Below are 19815 nucleotides of genomic sequence, written 5' to 3' on the forward strand. Positions count from 1 at the left end.
GGCAAAATGCAATCTGGCTGCTTGCTTCTCAGTTCTTGCGATTCAGCTATCCCTCATCTTGGTTTTTGTTTTCAGTCTTCTTGGTCTTTGTGTACTCCTTAAATAGGAAAGCAGCCGAAGGCTGTCCTAAGTAAAGCTGAGCCCACATCATGATTCTGTGCAGCCCTTCTATGCGGCCTGCACCTCTCCCCCCCCCCGCTTGCTGTGTGTCGGGGGAGCCCCTGTAACTCTCCCGCTGTCTCTTTCAGGTGTGTGGGGTGCTGGAGGTGATCCACAGCCTGCTGAAGAGCTCCCCCTCCCAGGAGCAGCTGTACACTTTCCTCTTTGACCAGGGCAACGTGGAGATCTTGTTTTCGCTGCTGGTTCAGAGGAAATTCTCCGATGAAGTGCGCGAGAGGATTTTCAGGGTGAGGGAAATGGGGTGTCTCCAGCCCCTAGGGTTCTAGTCTCTCTTGCTGGACACTGCTAGATGCTGGGGTGACCTTGGGATCCAGAGTTGGGTCACGGCCATAACGTGGGGAGCAGTCCAAATGAGCAGCCATTCTGCCAGGGCTCATATACCTGTGGTAGAAAGTCACTTGTATCATTTGTCATGAACACACAATGCCACCAACCAGTTTCCTTTGGGAAGCTTTCTGGTGGTGTGTGTCAGAGAAATCCTATGTATGTTCCTATCCCAAAGCAACAGCAGTTAAATTTTTTAGTCTACAGGAAGCCATTTTTCCTAGGCCCAAATTGCCTTCCCATGCAATCCAGTATAAAATATCTATTGGATAGCCTTTACTGATTCTAAAATATTTTTAAAAGCAGAATGAGTAACCCCTTAAGGCTGGAACTAGATGTTGGCATAGGTGCCTGGCTGCCTGTGAAAATGGCATCCTGCATCTCCACTGGTAATCTCTAGTAATGCAAAACATGCAGTATAGGATTCACATGCTCAGAGTTCCCTCTCCTCTGCCCAGTGGGAGCCAGTGAACCAGAGCGAGGATGAGGGGACTCCAAGCTCAATTGCACACCTGTGTTTTGTGCTGTGTTACTGGACATGCCAGGAGAAGAAGAGATCAAGGGGTTTCTGTCTTCAGTGACAGCCAGGCTTCTCCCATTAGGTTCCTACTGAAGAGTAAAACATGGAGGTGAGAGGAGTTAATCCTAGGTCACTCTACGTCGCCGAAAGGTCCCCAGTCTGACACTGGTTATGTTTCTTTGCTGCACACAGATCTTGTACAAGTTGCTGAAGTATGAGAGAGTGAATGAGCGGAGCAAACATCGCTTAAAGCTGAAGGACATCGGCTTCCAGGGCTTCATATCATACCTGAATGACATTCCGGTCTCCATGTCGCTCTTCTGGCGCCTCTTGGAGCAAGTCCTTGGATCAGGTATGGAAGCGGGTTGCCCGCTCCTGCTGATGGGAGGTGTGAGTCAGTAACTGCTTCACAGAGATTCCACCTAGAGGTAGGTGTACAGGAGAGCTGGTAGTGGAGTGTAGCTATCTGGACCTCTCTAGAATTCAGCAGTGCTGAATTCATGCATTCAGTCCATGCATCAGATGATAGTGGGAATCAAGATGCACAACCCACCCCCTCATCCTTTCAGCTCTAAGCTACAGATAAGCTACACAGGGCTGTCTGATTCACACAGGTACTGGATGTGAAGCAGCAGGATGCATCCTCCAAGCGTAGAGCACCTCTATGTATTTGTGTATATCTGTTTATGCATTCTGGGTCCCTCCAGAAAGGTGCATATGCCAGGTCTTGCTGCACAACAGGTGCAACGTTTATGATGGAGGAGGGAGTCTAGGCACCTGGGGCTCATGTCACCTTGAATAGCTCTCTCCATCACCTCAGGATCCTGAAGCTTGTTCTTGATGAGCTATGTCCCCAAGCTTGCTTTTGTTCTCAGGAAGACGTTCTGTTCCTTGTTCTCTTGTTGCCAGACTCCCCAAACTACAAGGATTTGATGGCTGTGGTTTACCTCTCTCACCGGGCAGAGCTGACAGTCAGGCTAGCTATCTGCAGAAAGGTGAGTAGGAACTGTGGCCGGGAACCTGTCACTCCAGGATGGTCCAGCAGGTAGGGATGTGCACAGAACTGGCTGTGCAGCCACCGTCGCTGCTTCCGGTGACATCTGGTAAATGTCGGCGCAGGGTGACAGGGAGGCACTCTGCTGCCTTGACGGGCTCTTACATACCTGTGCACCAGCGGGGGGGGGGGGGAGTGCAACCACCCCCACCCTTAAAGCCATCCCACCCACCCACTGTCGAACTTTGAACCAGCCCCGTGTTCGAACCTGTTCAGAGGCCCCTAGAATGGCCTCCAAACAGGTTCGTGCACATCCCTGTCAGCAGAATGGAATGATGCAGTCAGTTTACAATGGACCGGTGAATACTCTAGCAACCACGATTGATTCCAAACCCCTCCCCTCCCCCCCCCCGGCCATCAGAGAAATACCTTAACTAGAAAGGTGGGGGGAGAATGACGCATTTGAAGCTGCCTTCTACTGAGCCGGACCATTGATTCACCGAGCCTGGCATTGTCTGCTACTCCGACACCCAGCTGCTCGCCAGTATCTCAGGCAGGTATCCCTTTCCTGAGATCTGCTAATGGAAGATGTCAAGGACTGGACCGGGGAACCACCTGTGTGAAACCACTGAGAAACGGTTCCTCGCAAAGATCACGTGGATGTGCCCGTCCTTTGGTTAATGTGGAGGGCCCACTTGATTTTCACCTGCCTCCCATCCCAACAGAGTTGAGGCCTAATACCCTGGTTTGCATTTGAATGGGAGACTACATGTGAGCACTGCAAGATATTCCCCTCAGGGGATGGGGCCACTCTGAGAAGAGCACCTACATGCTTGCATGCAGAGGCCTCCAAGTTCCCTCCCTGGCAGCATCTCCATATAGGGCTGAGAGAGACTCCTGCCTGTAACGTTGGAGAAGCCACTGCCAGTCTGTGCGGGCAATACTGAGCTAGATGGACCAATGGTCTGACTCAGTATAAGGCAGCTTTCTATATCCCTATGAGTAGTTGACATAGGAAGCTGCTGTATACTGAGTCAGACCATTGGTCTATCTAGCTCAGTGTTGTCTACAGACTGGCAGCGGCTTCTCCAAGGTTGTAGGCAGGAATCTCTCTCAGCCCTATCTTGGAGATGCCGCCAGGGAGGGAGCTTGGAACCTTCTGCTCTTCCCAGAGCGGCTCCATCCCTTGAGGGGAATATCTTCCAGTGCAAACACCTAGTCTCCCTTTCATATGCAACCAGGGCAGACCCTGCTTAGCTAAGGGGACAAGTCATACTTGCGACCACCAGACCAGCTCTCCTGTCACTAACCAGTACCATCCTCAGTCGTCTTCCATCAAGCTCAGCACCTGCCCCTACAGGCTGTAGCCACAGGTTGGTCACTCCTGGCTTTCTGCTCTTCTCCTTCCAGCTCTTCCACCTGATCTACTCCCAGCACGACATGGTGAAGCAGCTGGCCAAGCTGGCTGGCTGGCAGGACACTCTCACCAAGCTTTTCGTCAAGGAGTCGTACGAGTCCCGCCAACACAGCCTGTCAGGCTCGGGCAGCAATGGGGGCTGCTTCGACCTCTTGAGGATCTCTGAGACGTCAGGCCTGGAAATGGGCAAGGAGCCCGTGGACTCAGTGAATCCCTCCTCCACCGATCTCCAGGACCTGGATGTGTTCCTTCCACTGGGCTTCGAGACTTCGGACCACGAGCTGTCTGAAGGCTTCTCGGACCACTCCATCTCTCCCACCAGCCACAGGAGCAAACCCTACAACCCGTACGGCTTCAAGCCCTTTGACTCCTTGGACCTTACCAGCCATTCCTCCTCTTCCAACATTGTTGACATTCCTGGGCAGGGAGAAGCCCATGCCGGTGACGTGCTCCAGGCAGACCGGATCTACCACCCACTTTCTCCTTTCTCCATGTCACCCTTTGACCTCCGCTTGGATTTAGGCAGTACCAGCTCTGCGGCGACAGCAGAGAGTGGGAACCAGACACCGGTGAGCTTGCCAGGAACCCCATCCCCTCTGGAGACCTTCAAGCCCTTCCCAGGGATGCGGGCTCGGAAAAGCTCCAGCCTCTCCAATGTGTTGGATGAGACCAGCTATCAGGAGACCTTACCTAGTGATAACATCTCCAACACGAGCAACCCTCAGGTGAGCTTTTTCCTTCTCTCGCTCTCTCTTTTTAGCTTGCTGTGGGCAGTGAGAGGTAATCAGCTAGCTGGGAGAAATCCTCACAACCTCACCTTAGCATAGATCCCAGCCTTTCTCTCTAGGACAGGAGTTCTCCACCTTGGGTCCCCAGATGTTGTTGAACTGCAACTCCCATCCTCCCTAGCCACAATGGCCATTGCTTTCCATGCTTTTGATAGCAAAGATCCCCGGCTTAATCCTAACACCTCCAGTTATGAGCATTTGCCAAACAAAGTAGACATAAGAAGCGGCCATATACTGCGTCAGACCATTGGTCTATCTCGCTCAGTATTGTCTTCACAGACTGGCAGCAGCTTCTCCAAGGTTGCAGGCAGGAATCTCTCTCAGCCCTATCTTGGAGATGCTGCCAGGGAGGGAACTTGGAACCTTCTGCTTTCCCCAGAGTGGCTCCATCCCTTAAGGGGAATATCTTCCAGTGCAAACATTTCTAGTCTCCCTTTCGTATGCAACCGGGGTGGACCCTGCTTAGCTTAAGGGACAAGTCATGCTTGCTACCACAAGACCAGCTCTATTCCAGTACTGGGCAAAATGGGCTAGTGGTCAACCTTGGTGTAGTGCATCTTTAGATGGGCTTCATATAGCAGCAGGGCTCATGAAGTGGAGGATAAGAGGGGGTAGGGGGAGAAATGAATGTCTTGGGGGATACAAAAAGCAATACAAAATTAATACAAAAAAGCAAATACAATACAAAAAGCAAAAAGTGGCTCCTCTTCTGAACTTTTTAGAAGCAAGCTGTGAGGCTTTGGTTAGTCCAAGTTAACCTATAAAGTACAGTGGTCCTTCGACTTACAAACTACTCGACATAAGTATTTTTCGAGTTACAAACGGCAGTTTTAGATCTGGTTTTAGATGCGGTTTTTTCGACTTACAAATTTTTAGATGGGGTTTCCTCGACTTACGAATTTTACATGCGGTTTCCTTGACTTGCCTGCCTGTTTACTGCCTGTTTATTCTTGAAAAGAAATGTTCCTGTGCAGTTTGCAAGCCTTACTGGGGGTCTGGGTCTTTTTCCTAGGCTCCGGAACGCATTAATCCGTTCCCAATGCATTCCTATGGGAAACCGCTTTTCGACTTATGAACTTTTCGACTTACAAATGTGCATTCGGAACGGATTAATTTTGTAAGTAGAGGGACCACTGTACTGGAATGAAGATGTCAGACTGCAGGTCCTTCGCCATATATAAGTGTCAAGAGCAGAAAAAACAATTGGGAAAGGTTCAGCTGAAGCCTCCCCATCAGTGTGCAGAAGAAGGGCCTTAGCTCAGTGGCAGAGGCCAGGTGTCTCCTGCATGTAGAAGGGGCAGAGTTCAGTCCCGGGTGTCTCCAGGCTTCTCCTGGATGAATCCGTGGCAAGCTGCTTTCAGCCAGAAGAGACGGCACTGAGCTCGACGGGCCAAGGGTCCGATGTGGCATGCGGCAGCTACCTGTGTGCACAGCACTGTATAGCCAAAGTCAGCCAGCCAATTTCCTGTCCCAAAGAGCTTACAGTGGAGACGAGAGAAGCTAGGGAAGAAGCGAGGGTGGGAAGGAAGGAATGCAAGCAAATGCAAGTGCACATACTTCTACTTCCTTGTGGTTGGGAGGGTGAGGAAGCTGGTTCTCCCTGGGCTGTGTCTGGAGCTCTTCAGAACAAAGGGGGCCAACAATGGAGCAAATGAAATCTGTTCAGTGGGTTACAGACAGGCTGGCCTGGCGGATTGTGCTTCCAGAATAGTGAGGGGTCTGGAAACCAAGTCCTAATGGAGATGTGAAGGGGCTGTGGGTAGGTTGAGCATGGGGAAGAGAATAGTGGCGCGGGGTGGGGGACATGATCGCCATCTTCAAATATCTGAAGTGGGAGCCGGCGTGTTCTCGGTTGCTCCTGAGGGCAGGACTGGAACCAAGGGGTTGAAATGACAAGGGAGCAGATCTAGGCTAGACGTTAGGAGGAATTTCCTGATTGTAAGAACTGTTTGACAGGGGAACAGTCTGCCTCATGCCGTGGTGACTCTTCTCCTTTAGAGGCTCTCCAACAGAGGCTGGGCAGCCATCTTCCAGGGATGCTGAGCTTTGTGTGCCTCCCAAAGAACAACTTGTTCTGGATGGCCAACAAATAAAGTGGTTGTTGTGCTGCGGCATTTTTCTACACTGAGCCAGGGGGTTGGACTAGAAGACCTCCAGGGTCCCTTCTAACTCTAGGATTCATAACTTTTGGCTTCCTACTCCGCAGCAAACCCCTGAGGAAGAGCTTTGCAACTTGCTTACCAACATCATCTTCTCCGTGACCTGGTGTGGGACAGAAGGCTGGGATGATGCCGCCTGGAAAGAACGGGGGCAGGTTTTCTCTGTCCTCACCAAGCTGGGCTCGGCTTGCGAACTAGTGCGCCCACCAGATGAGATCAAGCGCAGGTAGGTGGGGCTGCATGGGCCAGATGCTGCTGCTGCTGCTGATGATGATGAAGCAGCAACAGCCGGCCCTCTGAGCAGGAATACACCCTTAGATCCCCTCCCCAGACACGGTGTGCAGTCCTGCCCTGAATCCAGGATTCTCCTTCATATCCCACGTTGTTCTGGGTGATGTGTGTGCAAAAGAGAGCTCACAGACGGGCGTCAGCCGTGTGTAAAATAAATGCCAGTGTTCCTGCATTCAGCTAGTTGCAGGCTTGGTCTAGATGGGCTGGACCAGTGTGGAGGGAAGGAGGTTTGGGAAAGGCGGTGCTAAAGGCATGGGTCTTGAGGAAAAGCCCTTGGCGGATGGTCAGCAGAGGAATGGCCAGCTTGGCAGAGGAGGAAAAAGCTGGAGGTGGAGGGAGTTTGCAGTGGGGAGGGGCGGCTGGCAGACCAGTGGTTGAGCCCAGGTGAGGGATGGGTCGCTTGGTGGCAGGAGGGGTGTGTGTGTGTGTGTGTGTGTGTGTGTGTGTGTGTGTGTGTGTGAGAGAGAGAGAGAGAGAGAGAGAGAGAGAGAGAGAGAGGCCCTCTCGAGACCTCATTTTCTTCCTTTTAATGCGTGTGGGAAGCTGCCATTTGGGTGTTCCCTGGAGGAGGCGCTTAGCAGTGTGGTGCTTGACTAGGCCCCGGCTGCAGCTCCACCTCCTCTGTCCCTCTTCTAGCCTCCTCGAGATGATGATGGAGTCCGCACTGACCGACATCAAGGAGTCCACGCCAGCCATGCTGCCCAGCCTCACCCAAAACGCCCTGAAACTGCTGCGACTCCTCCAGGATTTCTTGTTCTCGGAGGGCAACAGTAACCAGGCCTTGTGGAGCGAGAAGGTGGGTGGTTTTCTGGCTGGGTGTGCTGAGCCAGATTTTATGGTCATTTCCATGGAGGCAAAGACCCTCCCCCGCTCCCTTTGAACGCACATCACGGGGCTTTTGAAGCAGCCCCCCTCTAGCTGCAGTGCCCCACTGCAGACGGCTGAAGGAGCTGCCTCCCATTTGGATTCTCCACATAGTCCTAGATGTTGCCACTAGTTTGCTTTGGCAGCCTGGACACCAGTCCTTGCTCTTTTTATACCCACAGCAGCCAATGAGTGGTGGGGTGGGGGGTGAATGCCCCTGGAAAGGCAGGATAGAATTACTGGAAATCAACTGGATTCTCTGTGGGGATTTGCCCACCACATCTCCTGACCATAATTTGAACAGACATGGCAAGCCTTGAGGTTACTGGAAGGTTCTGGCCCTGACCCCAGCAGGAGAGTCAGAGAAGCCGCAGTTTGTGGTGGGAAATTTGGATTCTGGGGCTTGTGCTCTGAAAAGGACATCTAGGAAGCTGGCAGGTGGGGGTGAGGGAGCCTGGGGCAGGGCACGCTCCTGTTCTTTACTCTCTGTCTTTTGTCTTTCTGCTGGCTCCAGGTTTATGAGGGTGTCAACAGCCTACTGGAGAAGTTGGGAGTCTGGTACCACCTGGCCAACGGCACCTCAGACTTGAAGGAGATGGCCCAGATCGGTCTGCGTGTGCTGGTGGGGTACATCATGCTGGAGGATGCCCAGGTGAGCCCAGAGAGGAGCTGGGGGCCTTCTCTAGGTTACAGATGATTTCGGCCTGCTTTGCCTGTGGAGATGTTTGTGCTGATGGCCAAGCTTGGGGCTTTTGTTTACATTGATGTGCACAGGCTGCCTTTAGTCCAACCGACTTCAAGGAAGCAGACAGCAAGATAGAAAACAATCCATAGAATAAGTTGAGAACAAAACAAACCCCACAGCAGTGAGCATTTTATAAAGCAGCTAACAAAATCCACCAGGGCCCTGCATGGACTCTCAGCCAGAACAGTCTTCACATGTTTTGGAGTTTGCAGTTAAGCACAGGCAAAGGTGTCTTGTGGACATGACCTGTTCAGACTGCAGAGTGTTTGGATGCCCCTCTTAATCCAGAACTGTGTCCCCTGTCTGGCTCTCGTCAGTCCTGCCGTGCAAGACACTCTCCTGTCTCTTGTCCGTTCAGGAGATCTGCTTCTCGTGGCCCTCCGCTTAACCCCGCTTCCTCCCCGTCCTCTCTCTCCAGCTGCACACTGCGGCCTATGTGAAGCTACACAGCCTTCTGCAGACAGCCTCTGCCCCCAAGAAGGAAGAGGCCTGCTACCTGCTGGGCAAGCTGGAGACTCCACTCCAGCGCTCTCTGCACACCAAGTCGGAGACCTTCTCCTGGCTCGTGCCCATCATCCGCACTCTGATGGACCAGTGTTACGACACCTTGCAGCTGCAGCAGTTCCTGCCTTCTCTTCCCCCCACCAACGGCAGCCCCACCTTCTACGAGGACTTCCAGGTGTTCTGCACCACCCCTGAGTGGAAGGCATTCATCGAGAAGCACGTAAGCGAAAGAGCACAAATTCTCCAGGCATCCTATAGAGTGCCTGGAATGAGGAATAGGAAGGGTGACGGCCAGCTAGATCAACTTCTTGCCTTTTAATAAGTGAAACGATCTGTGCGCGTTGCTCTGTGCCCCACCCCATCTGTAGCATCTGCCTCAAAGAGGGGAGGGTTGTTGCAGAATGTTGCCTGCAGAGTACACAGCACCAGGTAGCTCAAGCAAGTGAGCCAGGCCATGCCTTGCAGGGAGAGCAGGAAAAAAACCCATGAGGACTGCAATCTTTAACTGGATTCATGGGTAGGTCAGATAAAGCTAAAATACTAGGAGAATTATGCAACACAGTTTTAACATTCTGAAGTGCTAGAGATCTGTTGCTGCCCCTTGAACTTGGAGTTGCCTTCCAGAACCGCTGGGTGATCCCACCTTCCTCTAAAGCCCACTTTTCCCATGAAGCCTTGGCACAGCCCCCTAGTCTCCACACTCAACTGTAACAAAGCCTAAGTATGTGCCATTGATACAAATACTTTTTCTTTCCCTGTTACTTCATCTTACGTGTTAGGTTTCCTTCTGACCATGTACAGAGTGCCATCTATACTAGTGGTATGAAATAAAATGATTATACAAAGAGGCTGCCTTTGTACATAGTTTGGAAACTACAATTGGTGCAGGATGCGACAGCCAGGTTGGTCTCTGGAAGACGCCACATACCACCAATTTTAAAAGAACTGCACTGGCTGCCAATATGTTTCCGAGCAAAATACAAAATGCTAGTTATTACCTATAAAGCCTTTAACGGTTTGGGTCCAGGGTATTTAAGAGAGCGCCTTCTTTGTCATGAACCCTGCCACTTACTGAGATCACACATGGGGAGATTCGGTTATGGCTACCATCAGCCCATGTGGCTACATGAGGCCAAGCCTTCTCTGTGACTGCCCCGGGGCTTTGGAATGTTCTGCTTCTCAGTATAAGAGCTTCTCCATCTCTGGCTCCAGACACACCTGTGTTCTCAGACCTTTTTGTTAAAACTATTTTTAAAATTGTATGTGTTTTTAAAATTGTGGGGTGGTGTTTTTTTTAGCTTTATGTATTGTTTTAAGTTATGTACACCACCCTGAGATATAGATGTTAGGTGGTTTATAAGTGATCAATAAATAGAATGTTAAAGGTGTCCTCTGTGGCTGAGCTTGAAAGTGCCCCCTCCATGCACAGGTGTGCTTTCTCCTCCCTTCCCTCCCATTGAGTGGATTCTTGCTTCTTTGGATTGCCCCAGGGCACATCTGCACTTTGCTTTGGAAGCAGTTTGCCCAGCATGGCTACCTAAAAGAAACCTGGACACTGTGGGTTTGTATCGAGAAACCCCTCTCCCTTGCAGAAAGCGGCTGTTCCCAGGATTCCTTGGCCGGGAGCCACTGTAATTACCTTTGTAAAGACCTCTCCTGAAACCCATATTTTGATCCCTGGTACTGCCTTGCATCGACTTACTTGGTGGCTGGGTCTCCCTCAACAGGTGCAGCCCACCATGGCACAGTTTGAGATGGACACATTTGCAAAGAGCCACAATCATATGTCAAACTTCTGGAACTCCTGTTATGATGCCCTGATGAGCAGCTCCCAAAGGAGGGAGAAGGAAAAAGCAGAGAGCAGGAGGAAGTTCCAGGTTGGTGAGGGGTGAGGGATGGGTGCGTTCGGGGGATGGGGGTGCGGCTTGCGGGAGGTCCTTTCCCCACAAATGGCCATTATGACTGGGGATGGTGACAGCCGTAGTTCAGCGGCATATTGGGATCCCAGCTGAGAATCCCTGCTGTATTGTGTTCAGGGCAATCCAACAACTAGTGCAGAATTCTAAGAATTCCTGCCTTTTTAGAAAAGAAGAAGTTTCTAGCCTTTATGGTGACGCAAATCAATGTGTAAATATTCCAGCAGCATCTATGAACGGCTCCAGTGTTCACTGATTCTCTCCTCTTTCTGTTCCCCTGGATCGTCACAACTGCTCTTGCTGCACTGCAGACCCCCTTTGGATTGGGGGGCGAACACCCGTTCCCTTCCCTTCCTGACATTGCTCCCTCTTGCCTTGTCTTCCTCCCCTCCCCTGGCTCCCTTGGCTTCCCCACTCTTGCCAGGAGTGCATCTTGGAACCGGTGATGAAGCGGGCCAAATACGAGAACATCCGGCACACGAATATGCTGAAGCAAGTCAACAACCATCACAACACCGCCTTGAAGCACTGGAAGGCCCTGCGGCGGTTGCTCACCTGCCAGCGCTCGGCCTGGGCTGACCGGTATGGCCTTGCCTGCTGCTGGGTCTCTCTTGACAGTCTGACAAGCCATCCTAGGGGCGCCTGGGGTCCCTCCAGTGCAGGGCTGGGCAAACAATCAGCTGTGGCTGCTGGAGATGATGGGAGTGGTAGCTCAACAGCTGCAAGGCCGTGTTTGCCCAGCCCTGCTCCAGTGTGTAACCTGCTGTGGGGGGAATCCCTGCTTCCATCCCCTCCTAAAAAATGCCCATGCTGTTTTCTAAGGTGCTTGAAGAGTGGCTCCACTCCTCTGCTGGGCAAGCAGTTCTAGCCCCTGGAGATGTGCTGCTGGTGGCTCCAAAAATAGACCTAAAGCTTTCAAAAACACCATTAAGAGAATTCAAGCTCTAGTGGAGGTCGCAGCCAGCCATTCAGTGGCCTTCCCAAAAGCCCTGAGTGGAGCTGCGTCATGTGGAGCCCCGCCAGTTGCTGCTGGTTCTGGTACGAACTTGCTTGGTGGTAGTTTTGCAACTGCTGGCTTCCCTCCCTCTGCAACACACCCAAGAAGTCACATTTAGACAGGCTTCCGGCTCTACATGTGGGCAGGAGCTGCTGAATTGAAAACCATGCCTCCGGCTTCTGGAATAGTCCACCCCTTGGGGAGAGGCCGCAGCTCAGGGGTAGGACGCATGCTATGCATGGAGAAGGGCTTGAGTTCAGTTGGTCACATCTGCCTGCTTGTACGGGGGGGGGGGCTTCCTCAGAGCCTCTCCTGTGTGCCCCTCCTTTCTGAGGTGAAGGAAGGGGCAATTGGGGAGGGGGCTTTATTGGCTGAAGCACCCCAAATTTGGAACACTTTCATCTGACACCTACTTTTGTCTATTTTGGTACTGGGCGAAACCCTTTTAATTTTCCCAGGCCTTTTAATCCACTTTTATCTGCTGATTTTGCTGCGTGTTGATTGTTTGACTTTCATGTTTTACATTTTCTTAAATATGTGAGCTGCTTTGCAAACACTTAACTATTGGAGGGCATGATATAGATGCAGAAAACACTCTCTAATCAGAAATGGATCAGAGAAACTGGGAATGCGAAAGACCTCCCTTTGCCTAAGACCCTGAAAAGCTGCTGAAAGCATAGTTGATCATCCTGGCCTGGATGAGCCAATAGTCTGGCTTGATAGAGATTCATCAGGGTCGTGATTGCTAGTGGTGTTTTGGCCTTAATGCCCAGATAGTGTGGGGAAGAGGAACCTTGCTGATCAGTCCTCCCCTTTCTTTTCAGGAATCCTCCCGAGATACACTGGAAGTTATCGAGTGCCGAGACCTACTCTCGGATGAGGCTCAAGCTGGTGCCCAATTATAACTTTGACTGCCATGCAGAAGCCAGTGCTCTTCGTGACAACTTGGGTAAGGAGGAGTCTCTCTGAGTGCAGAGGGCAAATCCTTGGAAGCAGCTAGTGTCTGTTGCCAGTACAGACTTATGAGCTATCAAGGGAAGAGCAGGAGAGCCTCACCCAACAGGATAGTTGGCGTACCCCCATTGCATCCTAGGAAAGAACGTAGACCCTGTAGTGTGTGGTTTTTTTGGGGGGGGGGCAACATTGGCCAGGCCAAAAGCAGAGTGCACAAGATTCGCATGTGGCTTGACACCCGCCAGATGTCCTTGTGGCAGACTCTCACTTCCAACATTGTGCTCTTCTGTCTATCGTGAACTGGGCCCCAATCAAGAGCTTAAGACTGAGCTGAAATGCCACCACTGCACTTGCAGGCTGTGAATCTGGGGTAATTGGACCATTTTCAAACGTGGGGAGAAGAGAGAGCTGGCCAGATTTACTGGTAGATCCTTAAATGAAGGATACCGGTGTCTTCACTCAGCAAAATGATTCCCACTTCTGCAAATATGATTATTAGAGTAGCTCATCATAGTTGTTGCAGTGATATATAAATATAAATATTTGTTGTTGTCGATATCACTTACTCAGTACCAGGAAACTAAACATGGATCTCTAATCAGCAACTAGTTTTACTAGAAGACTTCTCTGGGAGGGGGAACAGCACTAGGGATGTGCAGACCGCTTCAATGTTGAGCCGGTTTGACATCGGACTTGTTCGGTTCTACAGTTTGGGGTCGAACTGAACCATCCCCAGATCTGTTCGACCCCAGACCGCCCCCCTCCCCACAACTGTTTGTAAATGTGGTTTTTCCCTTTAAAAAAAAGAAAAATCACTTACCCCCTCTGGGGTGCTTATCTGAGTCCGTGGGGGATCTGCAGAGGCTCAAGGTCTATCAGTTGCTGATCCCTTTCTTGGATCCAGAGGAGAGCAAGCAGAAACCTATGGCTATTAATAATGTTCTGACATTCCCACAAAGGGGCTGATAAGATTCCTGGCAGTGTGATGACAACTCATCATCTCCTGCACTTCCTCGTCTTTCCCAGAGAGAGTGTCCCACTTGATAAAGCCACTGGCTGCTCAGGCAGCCAAGTCACGCTAGCCTGACGGGGCTCCTCTTCTTCCAGGCGCCGATTACTCGCACAACCCGGCAGAGTCCCTTCCCTTAGCGGTTGCCAAGGAGGCAAAAGTCAGCGAAATGAAGGATGACCAGCTGCCAGAAGAAGATATCTTATTCCCGGATCCTCAGTAAGTTCTTCTTGGCCACTACTTGATATCCCTCCAGAGTAAAGGGTGTTTCACATGGCAAGCATCTGAGAGGTATCTGTTACATATTTTGAAGAGTTTGTGAATTTGTTTGTGCGAAATAGTCATACTTCTCAATTACCTACAGATGCTAGTATTTGTAGATACCTACAAATACTACAGATGCTAAACAATCATAAACATTCACTTAAATTAGATGAATGCATTACTTTTTACATTGGAATATGCTAGGTGAAAGGTTTAAATCATTTGTTTTGGTATTTTTTTGAAGACATTCTGAATATAAAATTTTAACTGCTGTAACTGATTTTTCGCACTCAATAATCAGATCAATAATTCCAAAAATGCCATAATGCCCGAGTGAAGCAGAAGTTCTTCGACGTGGTCTCTGTGCTTTGCATGATTGGCCTTTGCGCCTGCACAGAGACCTCGTTGGAATTGTCCAAGCTAGTCCACGTCGAAGAATATCAGGTTGCTTACCTGTAACTTGGTAGATGATCTACTGTAGTGATCATCTGTGCTCTTACACGCCCACCCAACCTCCCCTCTATAGTACTCTATGTCAATGGGCTCAGGGACTGAAGGAAGGAGGACATGTGACAACAGGAAGGGGAGGAGCTACCACCTATCTAGGAGATAAACTAGCTTGGACAGTTCCGACAAGGTCTCTGAGCAGGCGCAAAGCCCAATCGTGTAAGAGCACAGATGACCCCTAGAAGAACCCAAGTTACAAGTAAAGCATCCTGGCGATCTTTCTGATTTGCTATGTATGATAATTGAATAAAACTAATTATGCTTGAGGTTGAAATCTAACAAATTTTGAACTATTATTTTACTTCCGTTTTGCAGACACATTAATAAAAAATTCTATTACATATGTTTAGTTTCTTAAGCTTTCCTTTAAGTGTAATCTATGCACAATGACTTTGCCTGGTCAACAGGCCTCATCTCCTATATTAAAAAGTGAGGTTATTCAGAAAACTAGCTGTGTATTAAGATGGTGGTGGGCCCCCTACTCAGATCTGCTCCAAGTTATGCCTTTCACTCTTTCCAGGGGGGAACCCAAAGAACAAAGTCAGCGAGAGAAGCTGGTAATTTCCGAAGACTGTGAGTTGATCACCATTGTGGCTGTGATCCCGGGGCGCCTGGAAGTCACAACCCAGCGCATCTATTTTTATGATGGCAGCAGTGAGAAGGAGGAGACAGAGGAAGGTAACATTAGAGATAGCCCTGCTCCCAGAATGCACTGCAGCTTACACTGTTGTCAACTTAAGGAGGTTAATTGCTGTGGTCTCTCTTGCGATGTCAATGGACAAGGCATTATGAGAAACTTGGATCTGGGAATGTGCGTTAGGGATGTGCCCGAAGCACGGTTTGAGCACCTTTTCAGAAAGGGGCCCAGGGACTTTAAGAAAAAGGATAGCAATTCCTTACCTGCTCTCCACTGTCCCATTCAACTTCCTGCTGGGGTGACGCATGCCCTAATAAGCCCCCATGCAGCACCAGCATGTACATGGTCACTGTGCATGCAGAAAAGACAATATGCTGCTAGGTGAACCAATGTCTGTCTTGGAACGTAGCCACTTGGTAGATCCATGAGTTACAAATAACTCAAGTTTCGTGTTCTCTTTGCCAGGAAATTTAGGACCAACAAAAGGAAATACATTGCCACACAGTATTATGGATTCATTTTCCATAATTAATTTATGGAATTCTCTGCTGTGGGATGTGGTCAAGGCCACCAGCTTGGATGGCTTTAAGCAAAGCTTAGACGAATTCCTAGAGGGCAGGTCTATCCATGGCTACTAGTCCTGAGGGCTCTCTGCTGCCTCCAGGCTCAGAGTCAAGATGCCTCTGGATACCAGTTGCAGGGGAGCAACAGCAGGAGGGAGGCAAGGCCTTCATCTCTTGCCTATGGGCTCTCAGAGGCATCTGGTGGGCCATTATGGGAAACAGGATGCTGGATTGGGTGGGCCTTGCTCTTGATCCAGCAGGGCTCTTCTTGAGGGAATCTGGGCCACCTTTTGTCCCTTCCACCCAGGAATTGGTTATGACTTCAAGCGCCCCCTGTCTCAGCTCTGGGAGCTGCACCTCCGCCGCTACAACCTCCGCAGGTCTGCTCTGGAGTTCTTCTTCATTGACCAGGCAAATTACTTCCTCAACTTCAAGAAAAAGGTGAGGGCCAATAATATCACCTGCTTGACATGCAGAAGGGCCCTGGGCTAGTCCCTGGCAGCATCTCCAGGTAGGGCTGGGCAAGACTCCTGCCTGGAACCCTGGAGAAGCCACTGCCAGTCAGTGCAGACAAAACTCAGCTTGATGGACCAAGGGTCTGACTGTATGAAGCAGCTTTCTATGTTCCTAGCCTCCTAAGACATTGTGTGTAATTTCTGCAGACCCCATGAAGGAAAGCTGCCTTGGGAAGTCTCTTGCTTAGCATTAACACAGTGCTGGTCTGTCCCCTATAGGTTAGAAACAAGGTGTATTCTTCCATCCTTGCCCTGCGACATCCGATTCAGAGTTATTCCCGTTCACCGCAGGATTTGCTGAAGGCCTCCGGCTTGACACAGGTGCTGCATGTCTTTCCCTCGGGGCAGCCAGATCTCCTCCACTGTCCTTGTCATTTGAGAAGAGCAAGAGGTCATTGCTACTTGCCAGACATGTGGGAGTTAGTTATCAAGCTGCCATGAATAGGCCAGGGGGAGGGGGAGGGGCAGGTTCATGGCCTTGCACTGTCAGGTAGCTTCTGTTTGGGGGCCCTGAGCCAATTCTGACCTTTTGCTGACTTTCAGTGTATTATTGTGACCATAAAAAGAGAGAGAGTTTATCTAGACCCATTTCAAAAGTTTTCAAGCGGACTGCAGGGTTTAGACTGCCTTGGTCTGCCTGATGGATGATCTCCAATTGGCTACTGACGGAGGGAGTGTGACTCTGCCGATCCTTTTGTATCTCTTGGCGGCTTTCAATACCATCAGCCATGGTATCTTTCTGGGTCGCCTGAGGGAGGTGGGATTGGGTGGCACTGTTTTACAGTGGTTCCATTCCTATGGTAGATTCCAGATGATGTCATTTGGAGAACTAAAGTGTGGAGTTTCACAAGGCTCCATACAGTCTCCAGTGCTCTTTTAACATCTACATGGATCCACTGGGAGAGATCATCAGGAGGCTTGGTGCAGGGTTTTATCAATATGCTGATGACACTTAAATCTATTTCTCCATATTGACTTCATCAGGAAGCATAACCTCCCTAAATGCCTGCCTGGAGGTGGTAATGGGCAGGATGAGGGATAATAAATTGAAGTTGAATCCAAATAAGATGGAGGTACTGATTGTGGGGGGTCGGGTCCAGAGAGACAGTTTATATCTGCCTGTTCTGTGTGGGGTTACACTCCCCCTGAAAGATCAGGGAATATGTATCTTGGGAGTGCTCCTGGATCCAGAATTGTCTCTGGTTTCCCAGGTTGAGGCAGTGGCTAGGAGCGCTGTTTATCAGCTTTGGCTGATATGTCAGCTACACCCATTTCCAGAGGTAAATAACCTTAAAAACAGTGGTGCATATGCTGGTAGCCTCCAGGCTTAACAACTGTAATGCACTCTATGTGGGGCTGCCTTTGTATGTTGTCAGGAAACTACAACTGGTACAGAATGTGGCAGCCAGATTGGTCTCTGGGACAACTCGAAGGGACCACATAACACCTGTTTTAATGGAACTTCACTGGCTGCTTATATGTTTCTGAGTGAAATATAAAGTGCTGGTTATTGCCTATAAAGCCCTCAGCTAGGATCCAAGGTACTTAAGAGAGCACCCTCTTTGTCATGAACCCTGCCGCCTATGATAGATAAATGAATAAAGGAGGCGATATGGTCTGAAAGTCACTAGAGGGTCAGATAGGGATAGGGATGTGTGTGTGTGTGTGTGTGAGAGAGAGAGAGAGAGAGAGAGTGAGAGAGAGAGTATACACATACGTACATACAAAATATGCAGAGGGATCAGGTGTGTGTGTGTGTGTGTGTGTGTGTGTACGTATACACATGTCATGTACATATATACACTCACTCGCGAATTGGGGGGGGGGCAGGCTTCCAGTGTGGCTTTGACTTAAAAGGTTCTCTGTGACCCTTGGAAGTTGTCCCCTTTTATGAAGGTAGGTCATCTGAACCACTTGTCCTCTTTCAGAAATGGGTCTACAGGGAGATCTCCAACTTTGACTACCTCATGCAGCTGAACACCATCGCAGGTCGCACCTACAATGATCTGTCCCAGTATCCAGTGGTCAGTATCTGAGGCAGAGGGTGGCAACTTTGTCCTTGAGCCTGAAGTGCTGGTTTAAAATGGCCTTCTCCCTCGCACACTGTACTATGAGTAGCTAAAACCAGATGCTGTCCTCTCTTCTGTTAAGTTCCCATGGATCCTGCAGGATTACACCTCAGAGACGCTGGATCTCAGCAATCCCGCTGTGTTCCGGGATCTTTCCAAGCCAATCGGAGTGGCCAACGAGAGACACGCCAAGGGTGTTAAGGAGAAGTGAGTGGAGCCTTTTCTCAGAAGCCTCCTGCTGCTTGTTTCCTGGGCTAGACAAGGTCATGTGGAAGTGGGGAGGAGGGGAATGGTGGGTATCTCTTCCCCTCAGTCAACAATGTGCTTGCCCCAAGAGGATAGATACACACATCTCTCACTGCTTCCGTCAGCAGGGAATGAAGAACTCAATAACATCCTGTCTTAAGAGAACCATGGCTGCCACTACACCTGTGTCTCTCTGGGTGGGTAGGAAAACCGGGTGCTAAACTGGAGTTGCTTAGCCTCATCAGGATGTTGTGTGAATACAGGCAAAATTTGTGAATACAGGTTCATATTCCAAACAACCAGGGAGGAAGCTTCTCAGGATGGGGGAGTGTGGGTGTGAGAGACTTAAATCCGGACTTCCTAAATAAGAATGTTCATGCAGCACCTCCGACACACACCCCCTGCATGGGTCAATAGACAGTGTTGGCCTTGGGCCTGGTAGAACTGGGTTTGAATCCTGCCTCAGCCCACGCTGTGCTAATTGGCCTTGCAGAACACGCTGTCTCCTTGGTTCCATCTCTGACATGGGCATCACTCTGCAGACTTGTGAGGATGAGGGTGAAAACTGTACATCATTTCAGATGACAACTCTAAGTCTGGATGGTGCACAGATCTTATGTTCTGGCCTTGACCCACTTCCTCAGGTACGAGAGCTTTGAGGATCCCACAGGCACAATTGACAAGTTCCATTATGGCACCCATTACTCCAACGCAGCAGGCGTCATGCACTACCTGATCCGCACCGAGCCATTCACTACTCTGCACATCCAGCTGCAAAGTGGAAGGTGAGTGGGAGCAGCCGGGCTTTAGCAGGGCCTCTGGACGCCTCTAATCCTAGCAGACAGGCCAAATGATGGATAAGTTCCCCACCATTCATTTCATACTTAGGATTGCGCTCAGACTTGACTATGCCCCACTACCTTTCCGCACCTCAGTAAAATGTTTCTAATTTAAACAAAGCACAGGGCAAGAAGATGCCTTTCTGCCCATTTTACAGAAGCACAGCCAGAGCACAATGAGAGAGTTGCCCGGTCTCAGCTTGGCGCAGAGATTGGAATGGTGACTTCGGGCAATCATTTCCCCACACACTCACTGCCTGGAAACTCACCAGAAAGCTGGTTGTCCTCAGTATTTGGCCACATGGTGAAACAATTTTCCATTTCCTCTGCACCCAGTCAGAAATCTGGGTAAACAGAAATGCTAAATGTCTTGCCATGTGGCCAGACGCTGCCGCTTCCCCTGTGGTTGCAAGCCCACCGCCTGGTATGTTTCCAAGTAGCCACTGCATGATAAGCAGTCACTTATTGTTAACTCGGGCCCAGTCTTCAGTATTGTGTCTTGTGCTCTTTGCT

The 19815-nt window shown here is 50.1% G+C and overlaps 1 protein-coding gene across 5 annotated transcripts in view; it reads left to right on the plus strand.

The window, feature by feature from the left end:
• NBEAL2 (neurobeachin like 2) overlaps window positions 1-19815 on the plus strand; it is a 168751-nt gene that overhangs the window by 130110 nt on the left and 18826 nt on the right. For all 5 annotated transcript variants that reach the window (XM_053260941.1, XM_053260942.1, XM_053260943.1 and 2 more), the window contains 18 exons: window positions 249-407; window positions 1217-1376; window positions 1934-2019; window positions 3429-4160; window positions 6430-6608; window positions 7310-7469; window positions 8052-8189; window positions 8701-9006; window positions 10514-10663; window positions 11127-11284; window positions 12524-12648; window positions 13761-13881; window positions 14954-15111; window positions 15941-16074; window positions 16368-16469; window positions 18077-18172; window positions 18300-18424; window positions 19108-19248. In XM_053260941.1, the coding sequence (XP_053116916.1) occupies window positions 249-407; window positions 1217-1376; window positions 1934-2019; window positions 3429-4160; window positions 6430-6608; window positions 7310-7469; window positions 8052-8189; window positions 8701-9006; window positions 10514-10663; window positions 11127-11284; window positions 12524-12648; window positions 13761-13881; window positions 14954-15111; window positions 15941-16074; window positions 16368-16469; window positions 18077-18172; window positions 18300-18424; window positions 19108-19248 (3230 nt within the window). The remainder of the gene's footprint in view (window positions 1-248; window positions 408-1216; window positions 1377-1933; window positions 2020-3428; window positions 4161-6429; window positions 6609-7309; window positions 7470-8051; window positions 8190-8700; window positions 9007-10513; window positions 10664-11126; window positions 11285-12523; window positions 12649-13760; window positions 13882-14953; window positions 15112-15940; window positions 16075-16367; window positions 16470-18076; window positions 18173-18299; window positions 18425-19107; window positions 19249-19815) is intronic.

This window comes from Hemicordylus capensis, chromosome 6 (genome assembly GCF_027244095.1).
Source record: "Hemicordylus capensis ecotype Gifberg chromosome 6, rHemCap1.1.pri, whole genome shotgun sequence".
Taxonomy (NCBI): Eukaryota; Metazoa; Chordata; class Lepidosauria; order Squamata; family Cordylidae; genus Hemicordylus; species Hemicordylus capensis.